Source organism: Carica papaya, chromosome 9 (assembly GCF_054855325.1).
Source record: "Carica papaya isolate Zhongbai chromosome 9, ASM5485532v1, whole genome shotgun sequence".
Classification (NCBI taxonomy): Eukaryota; Viridiplantae; Streptophyta; class Magnoliopsida; order Brassicales; family Caricaceae; genus Carica; species Carica papaya.
Window position 1 is genome coordinate 29,029,540 of NC_142317.1, and position 20,388 is coordinate 29,049,927.

Genomic DNA, 20,388 nt, shown 5'->3' on the forward strand with positions numbered 1-20,388 from the left:
AGTGTCCCTTTGATATATTGCAAAACTCTGTATGTCACCTGTAGGTGGACTTTCTTTGGATTGTGCATGAATTGACTGATCACACTCACTGCATACGCTATATTTGGCCGAGTGTGAGAAAGATTAATGAGCTTCCCCACCAACAATTGATACATCTCTCTATCTACCATAGCATCTTCTTCTGCCTCTCTAAGCTTGAGATTTGGTTCTATTTGAGTACTCACTGGTTTGCATGTTGTCTTGCCGATTTCTTTGAGTAGATCTGTAACATATTTCTATTGAGAGATGAAAATGTCTTGCTTAGAATGAGTCACTTCAATCCCAAGGAAATCTCTCTATCATCATCACCAGTAACAAATATGACATCAATATACACCAATAGGGCTGTAACTTTACCTGCAGATTGGTGTTTAATGAACAAAGTATGATCCCCTTGACTTTGCCTATATCCCATAGCTGTCATTACTCTAGCAAACCTCTCAAACCATGTTTGTGGTGATTGTTTAAGTCCATACAAGGACTTTTTTAGTCTGCATACTGTACTAGCAATCAACCCTTTACTATAATCTATTGAAAATTCCATATAAATTTCCTCCTCCAGTTCTCCATGCAAAAATACATTCGTAACATCAAACCGCTGCAAATCTCAATCACCATTAGCTGCTAGTGACAATAAAACTCTAACAGTGTTCATCTTTGCAACCGGAGCAAACGTTTCTTGATAATCAATCCCATATGTTTGAGTATAACCCTTAGCCAACAACCTAGCTTTGTATTTTTCTATTGATCCATCTGCTCTATATTTTACTATGTAAACCCATTTACACCCTACGGGTTTCTTTTCTTCAGGTAACTTCACTAACTCCCAAGTTTTGTTCTTCTCCAATGCCTCCATCTCCACATTCATGGCTTGCTTCTATTTTTCATTGGTTAAAACCTTGGATACATTGGTAGGAATGGAGATGGTGTTTAAGCTGACAAGGAAGGCTCTATGAGATGGTGAAAAATGTTTAAAGGATAGGAAATATGCAAGAGGATATAGAGGTCGCTTTGTACATTCTCTAACTCATTTCCTGATAGCAATAGGGTGGTCTTTGTTATCATTGTTTATCGCATATTCAAACTGAGAAAAAGGATTAGAAATTGCTACCTCATTCTCAAGATTTAGGTTGGAGTCTTGGACTTGCACAGATTCAGGGACAACCTTCTTCCTCCTCGAGAACACTCTGCCTTTGTCAAATCTCACACTATCAAGGGTCAGATTGTATTGTCAATCGGCTCAGCGGGAGGAACATTTTCAGTAGGCTCGGTAGAAACATCCATGAGATTAGGCTGTCTTAACACAGGAAGTGGTGAAGATGGCAGATCAAGAGACAAAAAATCTGCCTTATCCTTATCTTCAATTACTGAATTCTCCCCCTAAAGACAAGGAACGGTGAAATAGGATTCTTGTTCATGGAATGTCGCATCAGCTGAGATATAGAACCTTTTTAATGGAGAGTGACAGCACTTATACACATTTTGAGTTGAAGAATATCCCACAAACACGCATTTTAATGCCCTTGGATTTAATTTTTTCTGGTTCTGATTATGAACATGAATAAATGCCACACACCCAAATATACGAGGAACAAGACTATTTGTGGTATGTAGGTTTGAATAAAACTTGGAAAGGACATCCATTGGCCTTTTAAATCCTACAACTTTAGACGGCAAACGATTTATGATATGGGTGGCTGTAAGAACCACTTCTCCCCAAAAAGATTTAGGCACATTTTTCTGAAACAAGGACCTTGTTAAATCGAGAAGATGACCATTTTTTCGTTCTACTATTCCATTTTGTTGTGGAGTGCCCAGACAAGAAAACTCATGTACTATTCCTACTTTCTGAAAATATAAAGTTAGGGCTTGATTGAAATAGTTTTTAGCATTATTTAACCTAAATCTTTTGATATTAACTCCAAATTGAGTCTTTATCATAGAACAAAAATTTGGAAAAACAATGTTAACATCAGATTTCTGTTTAAATAAAAAAATCTAGGTAACTCAAGTACAATCATAAATGAATGACACAAACCATTTATCTCCATTTACATTGGAAATAATTTAAGGACCCCAAATATCATTGTGAATGAGATCAAAAGGAATAGAACTCCTTTTATTACTAATTGGAAAAAATACACGTTTGTATTTAGCAAGTTTGCACACTTTACAATGAAAATGTTCAATCTCTAGATCCTTAAATCAAAAAGGAAATAAAACTTTAATAATTCTAAATGATGGATGTCCAAGTCTGTGATGATGAAGCCAAACTTGTTCTTTATTAGATGAAAAAAACAGTGAGACAAGAAAATGAGATGTTATGCTCTTGATAGTGTTGGATTGACTTGTTAAATGATTTAATATTTCGATATAGTAGAGCCCATTCCGTTCTCTAGCATGTCCAATTGTTCTCCCCAAATTCTTGTCCTAAAATACACAATAATTCTGATTAAAAATTACTTTACAATACAAATATTTAATGAGCTTTTGGATGGAAACAAGATTTGTGGTTAGCCAAGGGACGTGAAGAACATTTTTTAATAACAGTGACGGGCTTATCTTGACATCACCTATGCCTGCCAAATTAATTAATGATTCGTCAGCTGTGATTATTTTCCTATTACTTGGTCAGGGGGTATATGAGGAAAAAATTTTGAGGAATGGGTCATATGGTCGGTAACTCCTAAGTCAACAATCCAAGAGTTGGTAAAGGTTATATTCGAGACATTTAATCCAATGGAGAAGGGAAGTTTACCTGAATACGCCAGTGAACAAGTACCTGATGGTTTTTCAAGATTGCTAATAAGTGATCTCACCCTCTCAATTTCTTCTTGGCTGAGATTTCTCATCTCTTGTGATGTCCCTTCATGCGGTTACACTGCTACAATCTGGACTCGTCCATTATTCCTTGGTCGCTCTCTTTTTTGTCCCCACTCGCGGCTTGGTGGTTTTCCATGCAATGTCCAACACTGCTCATGAGTATGACGTGCCTTTTTGCAATAGGTACACCATAAAGTGTCTTTGTGGTCACAGTTTTCAGTCTTTGGCTGGCTAGTCCTTCCATTTTTCACCGCTGGCATTTTTTCTGCATTTGTGGCTATCTTATTGCTGTTTCTTGCAACTAAAGTTGAACTGTCAGTCCCCTTCGGTTCAAGAATCAATTCTCTTCTACTTTCTTCTCCTCGGATGAGTGCCACCATTTCATTGAAACTTCCTATTTACCAAGAATCTGAATTCTAACTAAATCAAATTCTGAATTGAGTCCAACCAGAAAATCATAAACTCTATCTTATTAAATAAACTCCTTTAAAATTGCTGCATCATCGGGACACTTGGTCTTAATTACTCTATAATGATCAAGTTCTTGCCATAAAGCCTCCATTTGATCGGCATATTCAGTGACAGTCTTATCTCCTTGTTTTGCAGCGATCGTCTTAACTTTGACTTCGTAGACTTGGGCAGCATATTTTGCCTTGAAGTACGTTTCTTGAATTGCATCCCATACATTCTTGGCAGTGGCTAAGAACATACATGTGTCGCTAATCTCTGGAGTCATGGAGTTCCATAGCCATGTCATGATCATCGAATCCTCCTCATCCCACGCTTCAAATCGTGGATCTTCCGGTTTTGGCTCTGTCCCTAAGATGTGACTGATTTTTCCTTTTCAGCACAGTCCGGACAAGTTGGGACCATTTAAGATAGTTTTTTCCATTCAGCCTATATGCAGTCTAAATGTTCTGCAATTCCCCGACTTGAGGTCTAACGATTTCAGCATTCTCCAACTGTATCATAACTGTTATTTCTACCATCTCCGACATTCTTAATCGAACCAAGCAGTCCCAAGGCAATTAAGGCCAGTTTGAGTCAAGTAAAATATCAGCGATAAAGGCTAATACAATTTAGGTCCTCTCTTACAAAAGCTTCCTGGCAGCAATGGCAGTAGGGCAGAAACAAGGGGGGGCAGCTTGCAATTCCATACAATTCCGTACAGAGTGGCAGGTCAAAAAAATTGCAGTGGTGAATCAATGGAACCTTGGTGATGAAGTAAAGTTTCAGAAAACTCCTCAACAACATAACAGAAAAAAAAAAAAGAACCCTGCTATGAAGGCAGAACCCTGTTATGAAGGATAGAGTTTCAGTTCTCAAAAAAAGAGACTAAACCTCTGATACCATGTTGTAGTTTGAGAGGAAAAATTATACTTTGTATTACAATTACAATTGGTTTATATACAGAAACTCTATTCTTTAGAAACAGAATCACATTCCATAATCTATGGGATATTCACATCCTATAATCTGTGAGATATTCTCATCCCATAATCTGTGGGATATGACACCAGAAAAAAAAAAACTAACCAAATCATCCTACTTCTAGGGAGACTAACTATTATATTCAGACTTTCTAATTTAATCTATACATGTGTAAAGCACATTCTTCCGCACGGTGATTGCTGGGTTTCGTGAGCCACGAGTAATGGTGAACCTAGGAGATTAAGGTTACAACGGAAAGTAGAATGGGAAGTGCTCGTGGGTGATTAGGGGCGATGTTTGTGTTAGTAGCAACAATGACTACGAGGCGAAATGTTGGCTGGAAAAAGGCATTTTTTTAGCAATTGAACAAAAAACATTCGATGTTGTTGGTGAAGGATGACAAGATGGGCTTAAGCTCTCAAAGAATGGAAGGGGCTTCCGAACTTCCATCTTTTTCAGCGAGGAGGATGTGGCGTGGCTACTATGAAGCTTTTGAAGATTTCTTTTGGTAGGAGGGCGGCAAAACTTTGGGCCGAAGTAGGCGAGGTAACCGGCACACGTTGTGGATGGCGTTGGGCCCGAGTGGGAGAGCTTGGTTCTTGGTGCTTTAAAAAGCTGTGGCAGCGGCTTCAAGAGAATCTTTGTCCTGGAGGGTGCAGGCAGAGGGCTGGAGGAAACTAATGGTTGCTCTGCACAAGGTGGCCAGAATAAAGCTGGTTCCACCAGGAAATGAAAAGAATGGTGGAACAGAACTGAAGACTCAGCACAGCAGCGGGCATAGGGAATAGTTTGCTTTGCCAGAAATGACGTGCTGTCTGACCTATAAAGTTGAGTTGAGGTTGTAGCTAGAGCTGAAGAAGCATAGAGGCACATTTGCGGAGCTGATGAGAAAATCGATGCGGGGAGAAGAGGTAGGTTGAGAAGAAAGAACTCATACCCAGTTCAAGACCCAAAAATTTTGAATTTCAAAGTGCTGGTCGAAACGCGCAGAGAGCACGCCCTTTTGGGCCAAGCCTAAATGCATTGTCGCGAGGTGTTTGGGCTGGGCGAATGACTTGGGCCAGACTCGTTGCAATGAAATTAGATGACAAATAGCTTGAGAAAAAGTGGTGGGCGGCGTAGAAAACTCTCGTGGGCCCAAAAAGGGAAGTTGATCGAAGAGGCTGGGCCGTTGAAGATTTTAGTTAAGGATGGTGGAGCATTGAACAACTTGAGGAAGGACCGGGCTGGGTAAAACAAATTTGTGGGCCAAGAAAGGAAGGAGGATTGGGGGAACGGGGCTGTGCTAAACTTTAATATACGTAGGCTCTATTTCCAGGGTCGAGCTCGGGTAAAACAAAGAGTCAGGTTTTCTTGATGTCCTGACCTCTGAAGGAAAACCTTAGTAGTTGTAGCAAGTGGAGATGAGCAGCAAAGTGTGAAGCAGGCAGAGGAACCGACAGAGAAAAAGGTTTATGACCCCAGAGACAGAAGACAGTAAGAATGAGCAAACTACCAGCGCCAGGAAGGAAGTTGATTATAATGCCAAAGGCTGAAGGTTGACAAAGCAACACAAAGGGGTTGTTTCTGATGTCCAGGCTAAGAGGGAAGAGCAAAACGCAAGTCTGGGCTTGAGTGGGGAGCCTGGAAAAAAGGCTTGGAGGTGGTTCCAGTGTTCAAGGTGGAGGTAGATGATGACATAAGTAGCAGTAGGTTACTAGTTCTTCAAGATAGTGAAAAACCTACAGAGGAAGCAACTGGTGAGTGGATGGGTGATCTGATGGTTGAAGAGGATTCCTAATGTGTGCTCAAGAATGTCCGAAGGCTAAGTGGATTGGGGGGTATCTTTTCATGGGTTGGAAGGAAAAGCAATAGAGTTATTCAGAGAAATTAAGAAGAGAAGAAATGAGAGATAAAGGGAGGAGACGTCAAAGGCTCTGGTGAAGGAGAAGCAGGGGGTTCAAGTGTCGAGAGAGCTAAGGAGATCGATTACCACTGTAAATTATGATGTTCCAAGGATGGACGATAGGAGGGGAGAGGGCAGCTGGAAAGTTTAGCCGAATCATATTATGGGATTTGCAAGGTATTAATGATCACAAGAAAAGACTAGTTATCAAAGGATGCATGTGTTGATAGAATTCAGATGTTGTCTGCTTACATAAAACCAAAATGGAAACACTCTCTAAGGGGTTTGTTCGTAGCCTATGGAGAATTAAGGAGGTGGAGTGGAGAGACCTACCGGCTTATGGTAATTCAGGGGGCATTCTCGTATTGCGGAAGAAGGATTTATTTGAGTGTGTGGAGACACTGGCTCGGATGTTAGGAAATAGTATTTTGACAGTCAATAGTGCTTTTATCGTAGGTTAATTGTTTCTTATTTAGTTATTCTTTCCTATTTAGTGTTTGAGAAATAATAGGATCTAGAAGCCATATAAATAGTCTTACTGTTTTTAAACTATTTACAAATAAGACTATATAGATATTCTCTCATTGATTATGATTATGGTTGAGCCCATATTGTTATTTTTCTTGTCCATTTGATCCCTACAATTTTGGATTGCGAATCCCAATGATTGTGAACTGAGTTCTCCTTTTCCCAGTTTTCTCTAAATTCTCTCCCACCATGCTACAAGATAAAACTGAGTCTTATGCCTGAATAATACATATGCAAATGATTACGGTCAAACAATCAAATACTTAGGATTTTTGCATTAATAATCTATTCCTTAAACCCTAATTTTGTACAATAAAATCTATATAGAACAAAAAGAAACTAGAAAATATTCAAATAGCAATGATATAGACCATAGACAAAGTATCCCCCACTTCCAAGAATATAAGGAAATTTTTGTATCTCAAGTTCTAAGCCTATCCAACATTTAGAAAAGATTATTAAGATCAACGAATGTCTACCTGTTGCCAATATTTCACCATCTCACATGCAAGCCTCCGCTTCACAGCAAGTGTTGCTTTGGTACTATCAATTGCCATCCCGAGTTGGATATCAATACTCTATATCAGCAATGAAAGAATCTTAAACCAAAAAGAGGAAAAAAGGAGAGATCTAAAGAAAGAAGAAATTTTCATCTGTAAGAATTTTAGATGTAATATCTATCCTAAAACAAAACTATCATCTTGTATGAAGAAAGAAAGGTTGCGCCCATGAACATGTTAACCTAGTGACTATTTAAAAAGAGAAAAAATGTAAACACAAAAAAAATGAACAAAGGAAGACGACCCTTCAGGATGAAGTAAACACAACAGCAAGGAGAAAAAATAAATCTATGATGTCATTCATGAAACTTTCCTAATTGTATAACAAAAAGGCCATCTAAATAATAAAACTTATTGACCAAATAGAACTTTTGTCTTCTATGTAAACTTTTTTGTATACAAATGTCCTCTTGAATCCTTGTGAATATTAGACATCTTTTTTAATTAAAAAAAAGAAGATAAAATAAAGATAATTAGGATTCGGTTGCTATCTTGTCCAGATGTCTTTGCTTTCTCTCCTTGTACCTTCTACTTTGGTAGGAGAGCACCTTATCCTCATCTTGATGCATAATGGACCAAGTTTAGATTATCTGAATTAACTAGAAATTCTAATTCTATTAAATTATTGTATTATCTAATAGTCTACTATTATAGTTTTAGTAGCTTTTGGATTTTATTCTTGTAGTACTTAGTTTTCTTATTTTTATTAGTAGTGTTAGTTCTCAATTTATTAGAATTAGTATGTTTGTTAGTCTAACTCTATTTTTCAAAGATTACTTAAGAAATTTTATAAAAAGTTTTGTGGATAGATCTCAATTATTTATTTAAGCACTGCAGAGTTTTTCAATTTTGTAGTTGTACGATACAATCAAACCTTTAAATATGTTACGTCAAACTTCATAAATATAATGTCTAAGAAACGCCTAGATGTCTAGGTTTTTGTCCACTATTTAATCTTTTCTTTCTTGATAAGATAACAAATATTATTGGAAACAGAGAAAGCTCACATAAACAAGATTGAGAGGTAATAATGTCTACTTAATTTCATAGAAAGGACCTTGAAGAGTTATTGTTGTTAATTGAGTTTTTAAAATGCAATAACCAAGAATTCTTTGTGAAAACGGTGGAAGAGTCTAGGGTCTAAGAAATATTTGTTTGACATTGTGATACCTATCTCCATCAGACTCAAGGATTTACATGCAAATCATTAAGTCAGAATCTCAAACATATTTTGTTTGCTCAGTTCTGTAACACTAACCTCTAACCTAGAGGATAATTATCTCATTCGCAATGGGTACTCAAATGCTACTAATCTACATAATTCAAGGCCCATTTGAAGCACGATGAAGTCCATTGAATATCTAAAATTCTAAAGTAGTCTTGAAAAGTCCTTTAGTTATGTTTTTCTCTCATATCTTACCAAGAGGAATGTGAACCTATACACAATGTTGACTCCATGCTCCTCTCTACATTATTCAAGATCCAAATGCAAGTCTATGGATTATTGGTTAGACAGAAGCATTGAAAATATTCTTTTATAAGAAAAGAATTGTTATCAAATAATTAAAGAGAGAAGAGATACAAAGTTGAGGATAAAAAATCCTCTAAATTAACTCCATAAAAGTGGAGAAAAAGAAAATAAAAAAGAAACAAGAAATCAATATAGAATTGCTTCCAATTCCTCTGTAGTAAAGATAAAAATATGTCCGTGAAAGCGCATTGAAAATATACAGTTATGCTTAACATGGTTTATCAACTCCATCTTCTGTTCCTAGTTACATTTTATTTTCTCTTTCTGTCTCCTTTTTGGGCAAATCCTCTTCAGTATATTATGAAACAGGACGCACAGAATGGTGCAATCAGTAAGGTAAGCACAATCAAACAAAAGATAAAATCACTAAACCATGGGACATGATGAGGACATAATGAGCTCTTGCACTGCCCAAGACAAAGAACATATTATATAATTTAGTTGATGAAAACAAAAAGAGCCATGAAAGTAGAAAATCAATGAATCAACTAAACAAACTTCAATGACAATGGAACAAGTAAGAAGTCAGAATACTCTATGGTTAACCAAACCAAAAGGCTTGGCATGAAAACACCAAGCCTTCAGCCAACAGTCGCCGAACTAAATTTTCAATTTGATGTGATGACGAAACTGCATAGAAATAGATAGGCACTGCAGTTTGACAAAGCTCATCTTGTCTGAAAATTACCATTTTATCATTTAGATTTTGAACAGTAAATTTTGGGATAATCATATATCTATGATACGCGAGAGATCTCCAAGTTCTTCCTCTTCTCCTTTTTTGAAATAATGTACTTTTACTCTTCTCATAAAATGAAAACTGGCGCAAGAAATCTAGGAATTCCAGTTCAATATAAAAGCATCCTCTTATTCCACCATTGACCAGATTTAGTTGTGTCAGATAAATAGCTCTTCATGTATTCTGTTAATGCACCTTTTCCCGATTAACAAGTACTCAAAATGATCAACAAATAAAAACAATTTGCAGCAACACAAATTTGTTTTTCCATTCAGCCCACAATCCTATAAGTTGGTGCTCTAGTACTTACAAGTAGAACCAGCTAGTCCATGGAGAAGATTTATTTTGGAGCAATAGGCATTTTATGCAAAGAAAAATAAAAATTAAAACATGTATCATCTTTATAAATTAATCTCAAAGAGGTGTATCATCACAATCAAGTAATCTCAAAAAACAGATTGCCAACTTGAGGAAGGATGAAGTATGGATACGGTTAATAACAACATCAATACAAAGAAAAGGTTCTACCTGGCCTAATGCCTGTAGACTAAGTGCCCTAAGAACTCCTTCTGCTAGGTCAACTGGTAGATTTCTCCTGTTGTAGTGCAAACAATAACAGGTTAGGTTTTGACAAATAATATAAGAAGAAGAAGAAAAAAAAATAACATTAACAAGTTAGGAATAACCTTGCTAAGCTCCAAGTTGATATAAAGCACAAACAAAAGTTTATAGGGCTTAAATTTTCTTCTCTACAAACCTCAATTCAGCAGGCAACTGTGGGAGAACATGTCGAACAGCACAATCTAGGTACCCAGCCGCCTTCAAGAAAATATCTATCGAAGCTTTCTTGCTTTCTGACAGAAAAAAAAAAAAGGTTACCAATAAGCCATAGCCTACCAGAATAAGATTCAAGAATGATATCAGGGTCCTCGGTCTAGGATCTAGCTATTAGTCTAGAGACAGGATAGTCTAAAAGAGGACCAGAAAGTTACGAACCTCCTCTACTTTTTTTCTCTATCATGATGGTGAATTTTAGGTAAGTTACAGAGAACCCTAAGAATCTAAGAATACAGAAAAGAAATGCCACCTTTAATGACAATATTCTGCTTGTCTTTTTCCTTCTTCATCACATACAAAGAAAACTTTAGAAACTACCAACTGTAAGAAATAACCGCTACATAATAAGTAACCACCCGTCCTCACTCTTAAGAAACTGATAGACTGCCCCCAACTTAACTGCAGAAATCAATATTGCCCACTAATTTCATCAGCAACCAAAAAACACAAAAAAGGTGCACTACCTACTTTAAGAGCATAAACAAAACTAAATACAAATGCTTCCCAACTACTCGTAACATTACTATTACCAAAGAGGCGTTCGTGCAGAGCAGAAATCCTTAATTTGGAAAAAAATTTCATTTAAAGAAGCTGTGGGATTATTATTATTATTATTATGATTATTATTTAGTATCTTTAATTTATTTAGATATTTAGACTATCTAGGGAAATCTTAAGTTCTTAGATAGAAACTTAAGCTATTTCCGTAGATTTTTTAGATTATAGAAACTTCTTATTTCCTCTTTAACTATTTAACATTTTACTAATTAGTTATAAATAATGTCTATATAAACCTCAATAACTATCAATAAGATAGATAATGATGAATTAAAAATTTTTGTGCTAGGTTGCATTGTTTTGATCATTCCTCTTACCATATTTTGAATGGTGTGAAAGGAGAGAAACAGGAGAGTTTTTGATAGGATTGAAAATGCTGATGGTTTTGATGTACTTAAAAATAAATGATTCCACACTTTTGGTTTTTTATTACAGGATCATCCCCTTTGTTCTATGGATGATTTATCAAATTTTTTGGATAATTTGATTGACATGTAAATTCTTTTGTACATAGGTGGCACCCCCTTGGTGCCTATAGTAATATACTTGACAGCTTATATTTCAAAAAAAAAAAAATGTTGCATCCTTTTGATACTTTTGAGGATGATGTTCATTCTCCGTTTTTTGTAATTCTTTTTTCACCGTTTCTCTAATATAATTTCTTCTTTTAATCCCAAAAAGAAAAATCTTGTGCCAGGATTTTATTCCTTGTTATCTCCTTGTCTTTATTCTTCTTGTTATTGTTCAGTCCAATATAACCTATCCCATTCAATGTGTTAAAATTGTTGTACATGCTATAATCAGTTAGTGCTGAATACGAAAGAGACTTATAACTGGAAATTATAGAAATATGGAATTCACTGAAAGAACTCAAAATTTACTTAAGAGTGGGACTAACATTTTTCTTATGCCAGAAGAAAAGAAACTTGGAGTTCCTTTTGAATCACCACGGGCAGCAGAAGAACATTACCTCCCACTATATTTTTTTTCATCCATGCTAGGCACATTGAGCATCTTCCTCATTGCAATAATTTTGTATGCTCATTCCCCTACTGAGTTGTCCCCCCTCTACAATGATTGTACTAGAAGTATTTTTCGGGATTACTTCATTTTCCATGGTTTATGATCATACGGAGCCTAAAATTTTGATTAACTTCCTATTTTTCAATGAAGATTATTAGAAGCCTCAACATTTTTAGATTTTGAAAACACACCCAATTCTCCTTTTCAATCCTGATCCTTAGTCATTCCAAAACTTGAGATCAAGTTTTCAACAAGGGGAATAGAATGATACAAAATAATAAAATTCTAATTTGGAATGAATTTTCTATTAAAGGTTTTTTAATTACTATAATTATTCAGTATCTTTTACTCATTTAGCCTATTAATCGATCTTAAGTTATTAAAAACCTAGACTATTCTGGTTAAAGTTATAGAAGCTTTAAACCTCTTCTTTTTTTAATACTCTACTTATTAATTGTAACTAATACTAATATTAAAGTTAGTAATTACCAACAAAATAGACAATGATATACTCATGTTCAAGCTAGTTCTTTTTTTATAAGAAAAAAAGAATATCATCTATTCATATGCAACAAAGGGATCCGACCCGTGTATAAAATTTACTTCTCAAGCAAAATATCTATAAAGTCCTCTAGATCTTCAAAGAATAAAGAGGATGACCCTTAATTAAACAAATCTAGGGTCTTGAACCATGTATCCTTGAATCTATTAAAACTAGTTTCTTTACTCTCGAAAGTTCTCTTATTACTTTCCTTCCAAATTAACCCCAATGTAGCTAAAGAAATAAGACTTGAGGAACTCTTATTCCTATGGATCCCTTTTCACAGCCGAATCTCATCCCTCACCAAACCAGCCATCACCAGTAGGCAAAGGATATGATCATAGGCTAAGGTCCACAACCAGTAGGCAAATGAACATCACCAAAGGATATGATTGCGTGATTCCGCATAACTCTTGCAGAAGAAACAACCATTAAACAATATTGTTCCCCTCCTAGTCAACTTGTCCACGATTAAAATACACTTCTAGCAGCCTCCCATGCAAAAAAGGTCACTCTAGCAAAAGTTTAACCTTCCAAATCAGCCTTGATGGAAACTTTACACAAGTTTCTTCTCTCTTGGCCAAGTACAGGTAAAATCATCTAATAGAAAGAATCCTCTTAGAGTTAAGCCTCCAAATAGGATAATCCTCTGCACCATTGGGAGTACATTTTGATAGGGCCAAGAGAAAAGATTTTTATTCATTAATCTCCCAATCATTAAGATTCTATAAAACCTCCACAATCCACAAGTCGTTCAGGAAAGATTTCTAAACCATGGCCGCCTTGTGGAGTGCGATAGCAAAAATACGGAGAAATTGAGTCTTGAGCTCCCCACCATCTAACCACTCATCATGCCAAAAATTCACTCTTTCCACACCCTACTCCTCCACTTAATGCATCTTTGGAACTCCTCTCTCCCTATTGCATATTTTCTTCCACAACTCTATTAACATGCAGCCAGGAAGAAATCCTTGTGAACCAACCTTTCCCACCATGCCAAACTTAGCACTTACTGCTCTCCTCCAAAAGCTATATCAGTCCAACATAAACCTCCATAGTCGTTTCCCTTTTGAAGAGCCTTGTTGACCTCAACCAAAAACCTCAAATCCAAGCCACCTTACTGAACTGGTTGTTTTACTACATCCTACGCCACAAAATGATGCCTTCTTCTCCCCTCAGAGTCACTCTAAAGGAACCTACATTGACGAACTCCAATTTTGTGGCCACAATAATAGATGTTGTCAACAAAGACATAATAGATGGGGATATTACCCATGGCAATTTTAATAAGAGTTAATTTTCTCCTTTTACATAAAAAAATCATCTTTCACCCAAACAAAAAAGATTCAAACCTTGCAACCACAGTGTCCCATGACCATTCTTATAATTTGCCCCCAAAGACAATTCCAAATATTTAATTGGGAGCTTAGTGCACTTATATCCCAATACACTAACAAAAATACTAGTATCAAAACCACCTCAGATTCACCAGCTCATACTTTACTAGGTTAATATTAAGACTGAAGGTTTCCTGAAGCTCAGAAGAACACACTTAATATTAAGAATAGTCCTGACATCTATTCCACAAAATAACAAAGTGTAATCAGCCAAAAAAAAAAAAAAGTGAATCACCTCTTACGCCCCTTCATCATCTACCATCTTCAAACCCTTGAACATCTCAAGTTCACTGGCCTTCTTTAACATTTTGTTTGTAACCTCCATAACAATGATAAAGAGTAAAAGGAATAAAAGTTCACCTTGCATGAGGCCTCTAAAGGCCTTAAAAAAGGAAGAGGGACTGCTGTTTCACCATAACAGAAAAAGAAGTAAAGGAGATACAAGACATGATCCACTTGAACCATTTATCCTCAAATCTCATCCTATTCAACCTATAGCTTAGAAACTCCCAATTCACATAATTTTATTCCTTTTTTTTTTGTATAACAAATCATCCACCACCTTATTAACAATTATAACCACATCTATAATCTGTCTCTCCCTCCCCCCAAACAAAGGCATGTTGACACTTAGCCACAACCCTCCCCACCACCTTGGTCATTCTTCTCGCAAGAACTTTTGTAGTGAGCCTGTAGACACAACCCACAAGACTAATTGACATGAAATCCTTGATATTCATCAATCCCTCAATCTTTGGAATGAGCCCCAGGAAAGTGGAATTCAAGCTTTTGAAAAAGGTCCCAATTCATGAAATTCTTTAAAAAGGTCAATTACATCACTTTTTACTACACCCTTGAAATTTTCTAAGGAACTCCATGTTGAAATTGTCTAGCTCCAAGGGTTTGCCACCACTATATTGCATGAGCTCTTCCAACATTTCTCCAAGAATTTCTGTTCTAATAGTATCAACCCTACTCCTCCAAACTACTGAACTCAAGTCCATCAAGTGTGGGCCTCCAGCTAGAATTTTTAGCATACAAACTTCAAGTAAGATTTGAGCCCTTACCTCAAATCCTAATTGCCTTTCACCACTTGGCCATTAGTTTCCAAGTCCTCCATTTAATTAAGCCTTTTATGGTGGTTAGTCATATTATGGAAGAATTTAGTGTTTTTACCTCCCTCTTTGATCCATCTAATCTCAATTTTTGCTTCCTTGAAATCTCCTTTATTTGCATTCCATTTGCTAATTCCAGACATGTACTCTCCCCTCTCTCACTGTCTCCTGAGGCCAAACCGCTCTTCTTATCTACAATATCAAGACTCTTATGTTCACAGGGTTTCAACAATCTAGGCCTCCCACCTTTCCCCCCAACTTCCTTCCTCCACTGCTTTATTTTTGTTCTTTCTGCTATAATCTTTTAAGCTACCCTGAAACTCGCATTCCCTTCCACATCTGCACCTTCCCACCATTTCTTTATCCTGAAATCCCCATTCAACCAGTCTCCTCAAACCTAAATGAGCAAGAGCACTATGTCATATCATCTAAATCCAAGCAAATGGGGAAATGATCAAACTTTATATGTTGCGGAAGTTCCGGATTAGGTTTATCATTGGAGATTGAGAAAAGACCAAAAGAACAAAACAATCTATCCTGAAAAAGCTGCGATTAGATGTTTGGTTTGACCAGGTCCACTTGCCTCCTGAGAGTGGCAAGTCCATAAGCTCCAACCTATCCATTATGCCCCGGAACTCCTCAACACAAAGCCTGAAGAATGCTCCCCTGACCGTTACTGCCTCTTGAGGACTATATTAAAGTCTCCCCTTATGATCCATAGGCGAGCCCATCTCCTCCTACACTCCTCTAGATCACCTTACAATCTTTCCCTCTGCCTCCCCTTGCCTCTACCATAAACCCCAATAAACACCCAGCACCGACCACTCTCCCTACATTCAAACAAGTAGGAGATAGAGCACTCACCCATGCAGACATCAACACATCTTAAATGGTTATTGTTCCACAGCGCTACAACCCTATTGGCTGCCCCTACCACAGGCAACTCCCTCCAACCAACCTCCTCTATCTTTCAAATAGTGTGTGCCAGGATATCCAAGAAATCCACTTTCGATTCCAATAAATAAATTATTTCACATTTCCATATCGACATAAAATCTCTAATAAGAAATCTCTCGTTATGGTCTCTCAAGTGTCTCACATTCCAAGAGATAATACGCTCTAACACAAGTCCAACATTGAAGCTTCTCCATTCATGCCCTTCTCACCCTTGTCAGGTTTCTAGTTCCCTCTGGTCTAGCTATGTTCTTTCATTTCTCTCATAAATTGCCTCTAATTCCTAACCTATATGAGTACAAATGAGTATTACCACTACTTGTCATACATCAGATCTTGTCCTCAAATGCAAAATATGAATGACAAGAACAGTAGGAATTCTCTTTATTGTGTAGGATCCTCAATTAGAACTTCCTACTTTTCTAGATTCAAACTCATCAACAAACTCCAACCAGAAAAGTTCTTAAAATTGACAGCAAGAACAATTTTTTATCACAATTAAGACGAGGACCCTTCACGTGCCTCTCATCCATCTAAAGCTTGCTCAAGCATTTTAACAAATTGAGGCATTGAAATTGAAGAACTAGTAATCCTGCTGTATTTAAAAAGAGAATCATAATAACAGCATTGCTCCCCTTGCCATTCATATTATCTAGCCAAATTCATGGCAATATCTTTTTTTAATTTTGTAGAAAACTTCATCCTATAGTTAGGCCATTCGGTGCTGCAATTCCACCCAACAGCAATATGGTCCTGGAAATCACTCAAAAAGCTTGTACCCTCTTCTTCTTGAGTGAGAATGCACGCATGGACTACAAACTGCTCAAAGCAGCATTTGTATTCTTCGGTAATCTCATTCGACAACGTTTGGATAACTCACTAACTTATTGCTTTGGATAGGAGGCCCTAAAGCAAAGATTGTGATGCCACTTTTTTTTGAAATAAAAGTAAAGTATTATTATGCACATAGATACTAAGAAGGTACCACCCTTATACAAACTAGTTACAAATCAATCAAATGGCTCATGACTAGTCCAAAGTCTTCCCAATCTTTAATGTTATGATCCAACAAAATAGAGTCAAAAATGTGAATCCATCTATTCCTAATGTTTACAAAGTTAGTCTCTATTTTTTCAAAAACTTTCGCATTTCTTTCCTTTCACATCACCAAAAAAATAGTAAGTGGGATAAGGAACAAATGCCCTTTCTTTTTACAAAAACTCGTCCACGCCCACAACTCATTACTCACATTACCACGCATAACCCAATTTAACCCTAACAACCCGTACACAGTGGTCCAAATGTTGTATGTCGCGAGGCATGTCAACAATAAATGATTACATGTTTCCTCATCAGTTTTGCATAAGTAGCATCTATTAACCACCGTGTTACCTTTCCTTTTTAGCATATCAAGAGTCAATATGCATTTTTTAGCAGCTTTCCAAGCAAAAAATGTCATTCTAGGTGGAGCTTTAATCTTCCAAATCTGCTTAAATGGTGTTGTCTTGTTATCTCTGTTTTCACTCTTGCATAGAAAGCTATATAAAGACTTCACTGATGTAGAATGTACATACGTAGGAATGTATATATACATGTACATTTACACTAGGGATAACTTAATCTTTTCTCATGTTGAATGTACATATGTAGGAATATATATATATATGTATACTTACACTAGGGATAACTTAGTATTTTCTCTGTATATATGTAGGAATGTATATATACATGAATAATTACACTAGGGATAACTTAGTCTTTTCTCAAGTTGTTAGGACAGCTGATATTGTTAGGACAGTTGGGTATTCTCTCCACTAATTTTTTAGCTTTTTGTTAGCACCTTTTTGATTGTTTTTGTCTTGGCCGAAGGCCTATATAATGGCACATTTGTGCCCATGAAATCGTAAGGAAAATTAGAGAAATTCTCCTCTTTTCACATAAACTTCTTCCTTTATTCTCTTCATGGTATCAGAGTAGAAACTTTGATCCAAAATCATTCATCATCCAACTCAAACCAAAATGGCAATGGATGAGCAAAACTCCTCTTCCCCTGACGTTATCTCAAGTTCTTATAATCCAATGTCCATCACCCAATCTCACGTCGACCAAACACCCTCATTTGTCACTGGACACATGCTGAATGGGAGTAATTATCTCCAATAGTCATCATCCGTCCTCATGTTCATCCGAGGAAAGGGTAGAGATGAATATCTTACGGGAGAAGTCATTCAACCATCAGCAGATGATCTAGGAGCCAGTTCGTAGAAGGTCGAAAACAATCTTATAATGTCTTGGTTAGTCAAGTCAATGACAACAGAGATTGGAGAGAACTTCTTACTGTATGAAACTGCGCACGACGTCTGGGTGGCCGCGGGCGAGTTCTATTCTAGCCGAGACAATACCTTAGCCATCTTCAAAATTGAGACTCACCTGCACGACTTGCGACAGGGGGAGCTCACTATGACTCAATACTACAATGCACTCACTCGGAACTGGCAGCAGCTCAACGTTTTCGAAGAACATCAGTGGAACTATCCCGAGGACTCCAAACTATTCAAAACTCTCACCGAACGAAAAAGGATCTTTAAATTCTTAATGGGTCTCAACAAAAATTTAGATGAAGTTTGTGGTCGCATTCTGGGTACCAAACCACTGCCAAGTCTCAAAGAAGTTTTCTCTGAAATCCATCGAGAAGAGAGTAGGAAGAAAATCATGATGAGGGATCCTTACTCTGGCCCGAACTCGATGGAGACGAGTTTTGCCCTTGATGCTCAATGGAAGTCGCTGCTAAGTGAATCCCAGCTTGCTACACTAAAACCCGAGCAGACCTCTGCTCTCATCGGGCGTGTTTCTGAAAGATGAGGAAAGAAAGGGAGACCCTAGTGTGACTATTGCAAAAAATCAGGTCACATTAGGGATAAGTGCTGGAAATTACATGGTAAACCAGCAGATAAGAAGAATTAAAAAAATAACACTTAGGGCAATATAGTAATTTAAGAAGAATCACCCCCAGCACCTACACTTACCGAGAGCTCTTCTTTCAGTCCAGCTCAGATGAAAGCTCTCCCGCAAATGTTTTCGGAGAAAGGTATTCTCAGTAATGCATCCGTTGCTCAGAGAGATAATTACTCACTCAGTTTATCTGCTTACTCTCTGAAAAAACAAATATGGATTATTGATTCAGGGGCATCCAATTATATGACCGGAGATATCACACTTCTTCATCTGTATAGTAAATGTAAGGAAATTTCCTCCATCAAGATTGCCAACGAAACCAATTCTAAAGTAGCAGGGGTTAGCTCAACCATTATATCACCAAATTTGATATTGCAATCCATTCTTTATGTGTCTAATTTAGACTCCAATCTGCTATCTGTAAACAAATTATGTAACAACTTGAACTGTATTGTTAAATTTGACAGTGGTTCATGTGTTTTTCAGAACTTGGCCACGGGGACGATGATTGGCAATGCTAAGAAGGAATCAGGAATTTATCTTCTACCAGTCACAATCTCACCTCCAAATGGACAAACTTTAAGTGCAGTATGTGTTACCTCAGTATCTATAGGATGTTCTAATGTTGACCAATCTATTATATTATGGCATTATAGATTAGAACATTCAAACTTCATGTAGTTAAAACAACTATTTCCTACTTTATTCAGAAATAAATTTCAAGTTCATTTCAATGTGAAATATGTCAATTCTCTAAACACACCAGTAATTCATATTCCAGTATTGTTTACAAACCCTCAAAACCCTTTACATTAATTCATAGTGATGTCTGAGGACTGGCACAGGTTAAAAATGTTACTGGAACAAAATGATTTGTCTCTTTTATTGATGATCACAGTAGAGTAACCTTGGTCTATCTTATGAAAGAAAAATCTGAGATTTGTCAAATTTTTCACAAATTCAACACTATAATTCAAACACAATTTCAGACAAAAATACAAGTATTGAAAACTGACGATGCATGTGAATATTTTGCATCTAACTTAGGCAAATTCCTTACTAAACAAGGAATTGTCCATCAGAGTTCTTGTCCTTACATCCCCCAACAGAATGGTGTAGCCGAAAGAAAAAATAAACACATACTTGAAGTATCTCGCTCACTTATGTTTACCACAAATGTTCCTAAATTCCTTTGAAGAGAGGCTATCCTCACTGCTACATATCTAATCAACCAGATGTCCTCCCGTATATTTCAGTTTAAAACATCTTATGAATCCCTCGTTCAAGCCTTCCCAAACATCACACATCCTTCACACAATGATTCCGTTTAAAATCTTTGGCTGCTCTACCTATGTTCACATTCACAGCCACTTTAAAGAGAAACTCGATCTTAGAGCTCTCAAATGTGTCTTTTTCGGATATTCTGCTTCTCAAAAAGGTTACAAATGCTTTTGTCAAGTAACCCGCTGGTT

General features: G+C 36.8%; 1 protein-coding gene across 7 annotated transcripts in view; it reads right to left on the reverse strand.

Moving 5' to 3' along the window:
* Window positions 1-20,388, reverse strand: part of LOC110807560 (Endosomal targeting BRO1-like domain-containing protein) — a 34,601-nt gene that overhangs the window by 8,328 nt on the left and 5,885 nt on the right. For 6 of the 7 annotated variants that reach the window (XM_088211999.1, XM_088211997.1, XM_088211998.1 and 3 more), the window contains 3 exons: window positions 10,294-10,390; window positions 10,065-10,131; window positions 7,186-7,284 (listed from right to left, as the gene is read on the reverse strand). In XM_088211999.1, coding sequence (XP_088068125.1) covers window positions 7,186-7,284; window positions 10,065-10,131; window positions 10,294-10,390 — 263 coding nt within the window. The remainder of the gene's footprint in view (window positions 1-7,185; window positions 7,285-10,064; window positions 10,132-10,293; window positions 10,391-20,388) is intronic. The other variant, XM_088212000.1, reaches the window with a different exon arrangement.